The following is a 12,154-nucleotide window of genomic DNA, read 5'->3' as shown; positions in this document are numbered from 1 at the left end:
AGGACCAACCAGGATCCTCTAGGCTTAAAAGGATCTCTTTTGGGAAAACAGTAATCCAAGTGGCTTGTTATGTTTCCTTTAAGAATTTGAATCTGGGTATGATGGACAAATATATTACTTTTAGAGAAAATGGATTATCAATGTCTCATTTTTCTTCATGACCTAGATCTAATATTATCCGGAAAGGTGGGAATCAATGCTTCCTCTTTACTACTAAAAGCTTGCTCTTGCAAGGCAAACATTGATGAAGGTAGGAAACTATAAGATAGAAAACTATCTTATAGCTAGGAAACTATAAGATACTCTGGGGTTTTATGAATAGAACTTCCTCTGGTTATAAGACTCCTCTGTGATCTCTTACAGTTTGGTTACTTAAATTTCAGAGCTTTTGTTTGCCTTTGGTGATTAAATTCCCAATATTACCTGATCTGAGATGGATTTAGAACTTTGGTGAAAATTGTACACTGAAAAATTTTGTATTTTATTCCAGAAAACAGGTTAAGTTACTTGGTTTTACCTGAATATTTTTCTCTCTCAGGCATTTGGATTCAATCCCAAAAGTGACAACTATGTTGAGAAGGCAGTTGCTGTGTTTGGTGGATTTTACATACTTTTCTTTTTTGAAAGAGTGCTTAAGATGTTATTAAAGACGTATGGTCAGGTAAATAGACTTTATTGAAATGTTTGATGTTTGACTCCTTAAAACTACGTTATATATTTTTATAGGCAAATGACAGAAATTTTATTCTTTTCTTACCCTTTTTTTTTGAGAGAGAGATAGACAGCATGAGCAGAGGGGAGGGGCAGAGGAAGAGAGAGAGAGAGAGAGAGAGAGAGAGAGAGAGAGAGAGAATCTTAAGCAGGCTCCATGCCCAGCGCAGAGCCTGCCATGGGACTCAATCTCACAACCTTGAGATCATGATCTGAGCTGGAATCAAGAATCAGTTCCTTAACTGACTGAGCCACCCAGGTGCCCCAGGAATTTTGCTCTTATAATTATGTGAACAGCTCAGTTATTAGACTTGTAAATGTCAGGAGAAAGAAAAGTCAATATATTGAAAAGTATAAGAGAAGCAATTGATTCACAGTGTAGAATTTGGAAAAAGGACCAACAATTTAATGTTAAGAAAAATGTGCCCAATTTGCATTCATTCATGTTCATCAAAATAACAAGGCATAGGTACCCTAACATGAAAAAACAGAATCTAATAAATGAAGATACTTTTAATCTAAAAAGATTACTTTACAGAATAGATATACAAATTTTCTCTTACAAATAAAAAGCACTAAATTCTCTACTTTCTTGTATGTGTGAGCCATCATTTTTTTATTTTTATAATCTCCTCTTCCTTTTTAAAATTTTTCATGCAGAATGATCATACCCACTTTAGAAATGATGACTTTGGTCCTTCTCATGAGAAAACTCATCAACCTAAAACATTACCTGCCATCAATGGTGTGACCTGTTATGCAAATCCAGCTGTCACAGAGCCTAATGGACACATCCATTTTGATAATGTCAGTGTGGTATCTCTACAGGTATGGTGATTCCATTTTCTCTTTACTATATTGCATCCTTTATATAATGTGAAGACTTCTGTCAATACAACCAAATCAGTATTATACACTTAAATGTGTCTGATTTATTCTATTATATGTGGGATAAGTGAAATGTAAGTCTATATTCTTTTTCTAATTTTCCTCCATACCCTAAACAAGTGAGTTCAGCAAGAAATTGAGAGTTACTGGATCTGAGACTTCATTATTCTTTAAGATTATTTAACTATATGTGTGAGTTACTTAGATTTATATAGTAACATGTAGCAAACTTAATCAGAGCATTTCTCTTATTTTGGAATTCTTTCAAGATCCCAAACCAAAAAATTAGAGTAATTTTAGAACTGCAAGAAAAAAAGATTTGTAAGCTATTAAAATTGTGTTCATTAATTAATTGATTTAGAATTTGTATCCCCACCTTCTAAATAATGTTAATAGATATCATTTGTTGAGTGGATATTATATGCCAGGTAGTATGCTAGGCATACTAATTGTTTTATCTCATTTACCTTTTATAACAGTTATTCAAAATAAGGTTTATTTTCTACATATGAAATATTTTGGTTTCAAGTGATGGATATCATACCCAAATTATCTATGCAGAAAGGAAACTTTATTGGAAAGATAGTGGGCTGTCTGATGCAACAGCGAGGCCAGAGAAAGAGCAAGAATCTAGGAACGATCAGAACCATTAGAACTCCTTGTCTTCCTCCTGCCTGTATGTTAGAGTCATTCTTTCATTGTGCACTGGCTCCTTCTGTAAGTGGGAAACAGAGCCACTAGCAACTCCTGAGTTTTATGTTTTACAATTTCAGCCACTAGAAGGAAATTGACCTGATTCTTTCAGCCATAAATCCAAAATTCCTGGCAAGTGCCTCCTTGGTCTGGCTTGAATTAGATGTCCACTTCTAGACTAATCTAGAGGGTTGGCTACCTTGTATGACTGCAGGGCATATGGATGGAGTAGAGGAGTGGTTATGAAAAAGGGATACTAGGTGACAAGATCATTGATGTTCACAACAATTCTCTTTTTTTTAAAAGATTTTATTTATTCATGAGACAGACAGACAGACACACACACACACACACACACAGAGAGAGAGAGAGAGAGAGAGAGAGAGGCAGAGACATAGGCAGAGGGAGAAGCAGGCTCCATGCAGGGAACCCAATGTGGGACTCGATTCCAGGACTCCAGGATCACGCCCTGGGCCAAAGGCAGACGCTCAACTGCTGATCCACCCAGGTGTCCCCACAACAATTCTCATTTGACAGATGAGGAAAATAAATTCTCGAGGGTCATTTAGTTGGTAAACAGTAGATCCATAAGCCACAAAGTTAAACACAATATAAAGAAGAAAAATTGAGGGGTGCCTGGGTGGCTCAGTTGGTTAAGCATCTGCCTTCAGCTCAGATCATGATCCCAGCATTGAGAGATTGCATTGAGCCCTGCATCAGGCTCTCTGTCAACAGTGAGTCTGCTTCTTCCTCCTCTTGCTCTCTGTCTGCTTGCCACTCTGCTTACTTGTGCGCTCTCTCTCTCGCTGTCAAATAAAATCTTAAAAAAAAAAGGAAAAATTGAAAATAAAATCAGAGAAAGGCAGCCAAGAAAAAACAAAAATTAGAAAAAAATATCTGGAAGAGGTTATGGCAAGTGACCTGAGTTTCCTTCTGGAAAGAAAACATGATCAGTCATATACTTTGCCCCACCTGATTAAGGAAAATCTCAAGTGTGTTTGAAGAGGCCATTTTGTGTTTGCACTGAGCTAACAGAGGAAATTATTTCATGCAATGATACTTCCAGCCAAGATTTTGCAGAGAATATGAAAATGTTCAAGTAGATAATCTCTTACAATAATTATAGCTAACATGTATTAATGCTCAGGGATTCTGCCTAGAATGTTAAATGAATGACCTCCTTGGGCCCTAGTCATAGCCTGGGAGACAAGTACTGTCATAATTCAGAGACTGTAGCTTGGAGAGATTAAATAACAAACCCAAGGATACGTAGCTCCTACATGGCAAAGCTTGGATCAAGATAGAGGCCAACTGATACAGAAGCCTGCACGTTTGTATACCTTACCAGATTATTGGGTCATGGCTCTACTAGAATCAAGATGATGACATTAGGGCTCCTGGGTGGCTCAGTCAGTTAAGCATTTGCCTTCAGCTCAGGTCATAATCTCAGGGTCCTGGGATGGAGCACCACATCAGGCTCCCTGCTCAGTGAGGAGTTGCTTCTCCCTCTCCCTCTGCCTCTCCCCCTACTTGTCCTCCATCTCTTTCTCTCTCCTCTCTTTCAAATAAATAAATAAAATCTTAAAAAAAAGAGATGATGACTTAACTCTTAATAAGTATTAATTTTTGTAAGGGAAGAACATAATTTGGCCTGCAGCCATTACTTTCTGAGAACAAATAAATTGAAATGCTCAAAAGTTTGATTTTAGTTTTAAAGTTTTTGGTTTTCTGATTTATGATTTACTATGGCTATAAGACAGGTTTGTAGTAAATATAAACACCATGACAAAAATGGGATCTTACACATGATGCTGTTTCACATAATTTAGAAATATCATTTGAAAAGCTATTCTTACTCTACTTCTCAAGTAATGCTAGTACACAGGCTTTCATTCATTTACCCAATAAGCATTTATTGAGTACCCACTCATTGTCCTAGGCAGAGGGGATTCAGAAGCAAATGAATTCTCATGAAGCTTATCATTTATTTAGTAGACAATATAGAGAGGAGTAAAACAAGAAAATACCACATAGCATTAAATACTTTGATGAAAATAAAATATGATGATGTGGGAGTGACCGGTGGGGTCTTCTTTTTTGATCAAGAAGGGTCGGTCTCTTCAGAGATCAACAGATAATTAAATAATGAGAAAGAAGTGCCAGCCATGCAAACATCTGAGAAAAGAATGTTCTGAAATCTTTGAGAATAATCAAATGGGTTATATACAAGGGGACTGGAAGCTAAATAGTATTGGACTTCGTGACGTCAATCTTGGAGACCAGTGGCACAATTCCATCGATATTCTGAATAGAAATGACTGCGGAGGGTGCCAGGGTGACTCGGTCAGTTAAGCTTCTGACTCTTGACTCTTGATTTTGACTCTTGTCATGATCTCAGGGTCCTGAGATTGGGCCCCGTGTCAGGCTCTGTGCCCAGTGCGGAGTCTACTTGAGATTCTTTCATTCCCTCTTCCCCTCCCCGCCAACCACTTGAGTGCTCTTTCTCTCTCTAAATAAATATATAAATAACTTTTAAAATATTTAGACAAGTTAGTGACCCTTGCTCCAGACCCAGTAAATATTAGGCATCACAATCCATGTGGTGTGCAGGAGTATGTGTGTGTGTGTGCATGTGGGCACACAGGTACTTGTACACAGGAAGAGCATATTTCCAGGAAAAGTTGGAAGTAATAGGAGAATAATAAGAGGCAGTTATAGGAGAACACAGTTACTCAGTTATTGCCACTAGGTGTAACACTGCGGCTGTGTTGCTGTGTTCTTTTCTCTCTTTGACTACTATGTAACCCTGTGGAGAAGTCATTTCAGTATCTGTGCAGCCAAATGGGTCTTTTTCACCTGAATCTACAGCTTTAGAAGGACTGTATTTTTATTAGGTGTTGATTCCTTAGGAATGTTAGATACTCAGGAGAGTGTTAGCTTTTCTAGGCCACTAGAGGGACCATCTGGCTTATTTCTCCTGTAGTCTGTAATCAGTCTTTTTCTAAAGGAAATCTCTTGTGCTTTTATTTAGGAATCAATGCCAATAAATATAAAGTGATAGGACTCACTTTTTTTTCCTAATAGAAGAAACATTAAAATCAGCGATTTTATGTTTAAAATTGAGGTGCAGTGAAGTGAAATATAGCTGCAAAATGTGGTGATGTTAGGGACACTTCTTTTGTCAATAACTGACATGAAGTGACATTCTCCAAATACAAAGAGAACATTTTTGAGGTGCTTGGGTCTCTATGAGGGTCCAATAGATGTTAAATACGTTTAATTCATCCATCAAATACTTACTGAGCACCTAATATGTCCTTGGCACTATTCTAAGTACTGAGTACACATCAATGGGATAGAACAGACAAACTTTATGCCCTTTCATAACATAACAAATATAGTGAAATGTGGAAAGAATTATTTTTTAAAAATATTTTATTTTTAAAAAATTTATTCATGAAAGACGGAGAGAGAGAGAGAGAGAGAGAGGCAGAGACACAGGCAGAGGGAGAAGCAGGCTCCACACAGGGAGCCCGATGTGGGACTCGATCCAAGGACTCCAGGATCACTCCCTGGGCCAAAGGCAGGTGCCAAATCACTGAGCTACCCAGGGATCCCAGCATTCTTTTTTAAATTAAGTATGAGATAGAAAAACCTGATCAGGAAGCCATGGATGCGGGGCTTGTCTACTGGTCTTTTTTCTCTTGGATGGCTGGTATTTCTCCATTCTCACTTTGAGGGGGCAAAGGTGGTGTGCATTCCTGGCTGCCCATGTTGGGAGTGGGGTGGGAGCAGGAGGGGGCACTGTGCATTTCTCACTTAATATCCCTGTCTTCAGCACTGTGTGTCATTGTGGCCTTCAGTTTGCTTTGTGTCCTCCAAGTGAAAGTCTCTTTAGTTCAATATTCTCAAAGGGCAAATTTCAGGTGCCTGGATGGCTCAGTTGGCTAAGGGTCTGGCTCTTGATTTCAGCTCAGGTCATGATCTCAGGGCAGTGGGATTGAGCCCCATGTGGGGCTCTGTGCTCAACACAGAGTCCGCTTGTCCCTCTCCCTCTGCTCCTCCCCCTGCTCTCTCTCTCTCTCTTAAATAAATAAAAATCTTTAAAAAAAGGGCAAATCTCTAGTCATCACTTGGGTGGTTGCCTTGCTGCATTGTCTTGGAAGCAAAGACCTGTTTGGAAAACAGAAATCAGTTACTTTCCTATATGTGGTTATATTAGGCATTAATCAAAATGGAAAACCATGTAAGTAATAAAATTATCCAGAAGTGATTTTTGTTGACTTTGATTAACTGGTGTTTATGGAAAAGCTGGTGTAGTGTCAGACAGATGATGCTCCTAGATTGTCAGGAAGGGGACTTCTGGGTAGATCTGACTGTCAGTGAAATTTGCTCTCACTGGATCCGTCTCAATGCTTCTTGCCCCATGCATGGGCCATTTTATCTGGCTTTTGTCTTTGTGTCATAAACATTGATAACTGAATCCTCTCTGAATTTAGCCCACACTTCACTGATATTAACTATACTTTTATGCATCTCTAGTGAACCTTTTCAAATTTTCGAGAATATCTTGAAATATCTTGAAAATATCTTCTAAAATATTTTCAATGCTCTGCAAGATTCCCACTCCTACCATTGCTTCCTTTAGATGGAGATCATTATTTAGAATCTGTGAACTTTGCTGTTTTACCTTATTTGTTACATCCTGAAAACGGCTGTCTCCTCATCTGCTCTCCACCTTTTCATTTTTGTCAGGACTTGTATCCTTTCTCTTTGTTAAGGCCAGTTCCTCTAAAAGTTTCCATTGTTCCCATGGCTTCTTCTTGCTTCCATTCATTTTTCCAGAATATCTCCTTTCCCTATGTCTACAAACATGCTCAAGACTTTTATACCCAAAAGTAATCTTTTCTCCTGACTCTGCTTCTCCCCAAGATTTTCAACCCTACTCCTTCCCTGCACTGTCCAACTTCTTGAAGAAGTTGGACTAGTTAATACTGAAGACTTTTTGTCAGACATTCTTAAGTGCTTTATATATTAACTCATTTACTCCTTTCAGTAACAATCCTATGACATTAAGTATGATTATTATCTCCATGTTAATGATATGGAACCTGATGTACAGAGAAGTTAAGTAACTTAACCAAGGTCACACAGGTACCAAGGTAGGATTTACATACAGGTATCCTGATTCATAAGTCCATCTGGTTAACCCTTATCCTGCGCTACTCTGCCTATCATTTCCATTTGGTAACTAGTCTTTATGTGCACCTTCCTCTTTTTCATCATTTTCTCAAATATTTAATCATGTATTACTTAAAAAAAATCAGTACCTGTTCTCTGAAATTTCTCTTTGGGGTGATACGAGTGATTTTTCTAGACAGTGCACTATATTCTTAACACTCATTTTTTTTTTGAGAAATTCCTAGAGTTTAGCACATATTTGAGTACTTCTTGTTGGCTGAACACTAGGAATATAACAGCAGATTTTTCACTGGGAGCCATTGCTTATAATTGCTCATTAGGTGGCTTCTGTGATGCTATACTTACCTTCTCTTGCCATTTTAGCTACTACTTTCCCGGTGCTTTCTCTGAAACTCCTTTTCCTTGTAGGGCAACTGGATGTGGAGGAGGAAGCAAGGGTTTTGGAGTGACATGGGCCAGTGCTCACATTTCAGCTATAAATTGTTCATTATATGATTTAAGGAAAATCAATTAATGAACCTTTGTTTGCCCTTCCGTTAAATGATGAGCAAAAATCCTTAAGCTAATGATTTTTTGCAAAAATTAAATAATTTACTTTGGGTTAACGATGCAACAGTGTCTGGCACACTGTATGCTTATGATAAATATATGTTTCTTTACTCCCATTCATCAGTTTTTATCCTTCTCTTTTCTTAGTTTACAATCATAGTGATCTCATAAAATCCTATCAGTGGAAATTTCATTCCTCTGGGAATAACTTCTAAATCTATATGCTTAATTATTTACATATCAACATTTCCAAAAGGCCTGCTTGTACTAAGTCATAAAGGCTTTTGAATTTATTTGCATTTTTCCACTGGGAAACACAAAGTAACACATTGAAAGGCTAAAACATACAGAATTTCATGCTTTCTCAGCTCCATTATTTACCTTTTTTATAACTTGAGTACTTTTTCTAAAAACTAAAGTTTGATTTTTAAAACTTGAAAGCCATCTGATAATAAAGACAACCTTCTAGATATAAATGCTTTCAAGTCAGACATTGACTTTCTGTTAAATAGACTAAAGGAGTTTGAAACATTTACTCTCACTTAATGGACTAAAACTTTAAAGTCTAATTTAATTTGCCATTTGAATGATACCAGTTTTTGTCCCCCAGATTCTTTTTTTTAAAGATTTTATTTATTTATTCATGACTGACACAGACTGAGAGAGAGGCAGAGACATAGGCAGAGAGAAGCAGGCTTCGTGCAGGGAGCTCAACATGGGACTCGATCTCAGGACTCTAGGATCACACACTGGGCTGAAGACAGGCACTCAACTGCTGAGCCACCTAGGTATCCCACACCCCACATTCTTTATCAGAGTTGTTCAGCTGTGCACTTATAGATCCAGTTGTATCTGTCACACTATGACACATTCTGTTCATTTGAAAGGACATTCTTAAGGATGTTCCTAAAGGAAATCCCTAAGGAGGGACTTAGGGTTATCTGCTGGGACTCCTTAAATGAGCCAATCATTTGGCCAGCTAGGACATCTCTGATTTCACTCAGGGAGGCTGGTATTACCACTGACACATTAACAAAAAATGTTGGTACTACCAATTACTAGACCAGCTGAGAGAATCAAATAAGTTAATGTATATGAAAGTGCTTTGAAAAGTAGTCAAACCTGTACTATTTAATCTATTTGAAAGACAGACTGTTGCTTAAGGGTTTCAGTCAGGGACTGCTATGGTATCCAGATGAAAGGGGAAAATATAAGGTAGTTTCCTGATAAAGATTTAAATGGAAAAAAGAAGATTTAAAGGGTTACTATTCTTCATGAAATTTATAATTTTAATCAATTGATATGTGCTATCAAGTCCATGTAAGCATAATTAAAATATTATTAAATTTGACTTTTGAGTAGAAGTTGAAGATTTTTAGGGCTTTCTTTTCCCTTTGTATATGAATACAAACACAATTTAATTTCTGTTGAATGAATGAATATCTTGAAGTAAAAGAGGAGAGAAAAGATGTTCAAAGACAAGACTTTCCAAGAGAAGTCTTCTCAGCTTCCCTAGAAATTACCAGAGATATGTTGAGTAATTCCTGTCCTACATATTGTTTGTCAAAGAATCCTTAAAATACTCTCAAAAGGTCCTACTCACAGTGGACAGAAAGAAGCCTTTTATGAGGTATCAGGCTAAGATGCCAAAAACGTCTTGGTTTTGAACTTGATTTATAAAACACGGAGTAAGACAGAAAACAAGATCTGTTTGATGTTGGTGGGAAAGAAGGAAAAATAAATCTGATAAAAGTTCCAGTTAGTATTTGTCAGTGTTGGCAAGAGTTGGTCTTCTGGGGTTGAAAGACCAAAAATGAGTGCATGAACCTGGGTTATAGAAAAAACTATGGTGTCATTGATAGAAACACAGTTAGGAAGAGACCCCTGAAAAGGGGGGGCAGGATGAAAGGAGGAAAGATGATTAAATTTCCTTAAATAAACATGTTTATCAAGACAAAACATACAGAAAAGTGAACAGGCCATCTTTGTACAGCTCTATAAATTTTTACAAAGTAAATTTGTTCCTAGAGCCATCACCTACACCATGAAAGGACATCACCAGCAATTTAGTGATTATAACCCTTCCTCCTAAGGGAAACTACTATGAGTTCTAACATTATATGGTAGTTTTTCATAAATTATGTAATCATTTGTTATCTTCCTTCTTTTGCTCAATATTACATTTGTGGAGTTCATTTATATTGTTGCTTATAAGAGTCACCCATTCATTTTCATTGCTTTATAGTATTCTACCATATGTATATATTAATGACATCAGTTTCATTATTGTGAATTTAATCTTACCATATCTATTCATATCCATATTTCTATTTATCCATATGATATATTGAACTTCACATTTTTAAAACTAAGTAAAAATAGTATTTTGGACATTTCATTGTATAACTTGCTTTTTTTTGCCCATATTTTAGTACTTATATTGCTACTTCATTTTAACTGCATGATATTACTACTACTTGTTTATCCATTTCCCATGACATTGATAATTTTTTTCCTTTTAGCTTTTTGCTATAACAACAGTGCTGTAATGCACATTCTTTTTTTGAGAGAGAGAGAGAGAGATAGAGAGAGAGAGAGAGAATCTTAACTAGGCTCCACATCCAGTGTGGAGCCTATTGTGGGGTTTGATCTCACAACCCTGAGACCATGTATGATGTGAGCAGAAATCAAGAATCGAGTGCTTAACCTACTGAGCCACCCAGGTGCTCGTGCAATGTACATTCTTATCCATGCCTCATCAGTTTCCATGGAGAGTCTGTCTAGGACTGTGGTGGGTGTTAGTGGCACTTCAGGCAGAACAATTCTTTGTGTTAAAATGCCCTGTACATTGAAGGATATTAAACATTGAAGGCGCTCAGGGTGCTATTTGTCAGACGTAGCACTCCAGTCATTAATAACAAGGGAAAAATAGCCCCCATTACCGTCACATTTCTAAATGCCCTTGGGTGACATTAGGTAGTTTCTGATTCAGAATCATTGATCTTTTCTCAGCTTGAGCTTTGTGAGACAAGTTTTGTAAGACAAGAAAATGATTTAAAGTGACTATTTTCTCTCATCTTTTGAGGCTGGTACATAGTTAATATCATTGTACATGCACAGAAGAGAAAATAATTTATTAAGCATGAAGGATACCTTATGGCATTAAGACTTGTCTTGCAGAACATCTATGAGAAAGATTGGGGTATATAGCTAGACTTGTAAGAAATGGGTCATATATACACATATAGTTTTACTGAATACTAAAAAATTGCTCTCTAAACTGTCATGCTTTTTTTTAACATTCTTATCGAGAGCAGAAAAGAATTCACTTTTTCTTCATATCTTTAGCAATACTTGGAAATTTCAGACTTAAAAATTCGTTGCTGATTTTAACGAGTTTGAAATGTTATCTTTTTGTGATTTGTCTTTGTATTATTCTGATTACTCGTGAAGTCGAGCATCTCTTTATCTGCTTATTGGTCATAAGTTTATTTTTGTGTTTCCTGTTCACCTATTTCACATATTTTTGTTGAGTTTTTTTATCAATTTACATTAAAGAAAAAATTATTCTGATGTTTGTTAAAATGATGAAAAAGACTTTAGTCCAGACTATAACAATATGGGTCCACTCTATAGAGGATGGGGATTGGACTCAACTTGGAATACAGCAAAGCCAGTTGAGGATTTGTAGCTAATGAGCAGAGTGAAGGGCTCAATGGATAGGAAATCACTAAGAAGAGACATCAAGAATAGGGGAGCTTTCACAAAACTGACTCTACACATTCTTGCTACAACTGGACCCTGCAAGGACACACACAGAAACCCAGATTGATGCCTTGATGACAAGAGGGCTCAGGGGAGCCTGACTGAAGGTTGGTTGAAGAATCTTTGTCATTTGCAGGTTTAATTAATATTAATCACTTAATTAATTAATTAATATATATATTATATATAAAACTCCTGCAAATGACATTTGCAGGTTTAATTAATATTAATCACTTAATATTAATTAATTAATATTAATCACTTAAGTGATTAATTAATCACTTAATTAATATTAATCACTTACCACCTATATATATATATATATATATATATATATATATATATA

General features: G+C 36.6%; 1 protein-coding gene across 3 annotated transcripts in view; it reads left to right on the top strand.

The window, feature by feature from the left end:
• Positions 1 to 12,154, top strand: part of SLC39A8 (solute carrier family 39 member 8) — a 74,819-nt gene that overhangs the window by 34,371 nt on the left and 28,294 nt on the right. For all 3 annotated transcript variants that reach the window (XM_041759052.1, XM_041759050.1, XM_041759051.1), the window contains exons 5-6: positions 539 to 661; positions 1,372 to 1,539. In XM_041759052.1, the coding sequence (XP_041614986.1) occupies positions 539 to 661; positions 1,372 to 1,539 (291 nt within the window). The remainder of the gene's footprint in view (positions 1 to 538; positions 662 to 1,371; positions 1,540 to 12,154) is intronic.

The sequence above is a fragment of the Vulpes lagopus genome, chromosome 6, assembly GCF_018345385.1.
Source record: "Vulpes lagopus strain Blue_001 chromosome 6, ASM1834538v1, whole genome shotgun sequence".
Lineage (NCBI taxonomy): Eukaryota > Metazoa > Chordata > Mammalia > Carnivora > Canidae > Vulpes > Vulpes lagopus.
The sequence above is the reverse complement of the archived record's forward strand: the minus strand, read 5'-3'. Positions and strand labels throughout refer to the sequence as shown.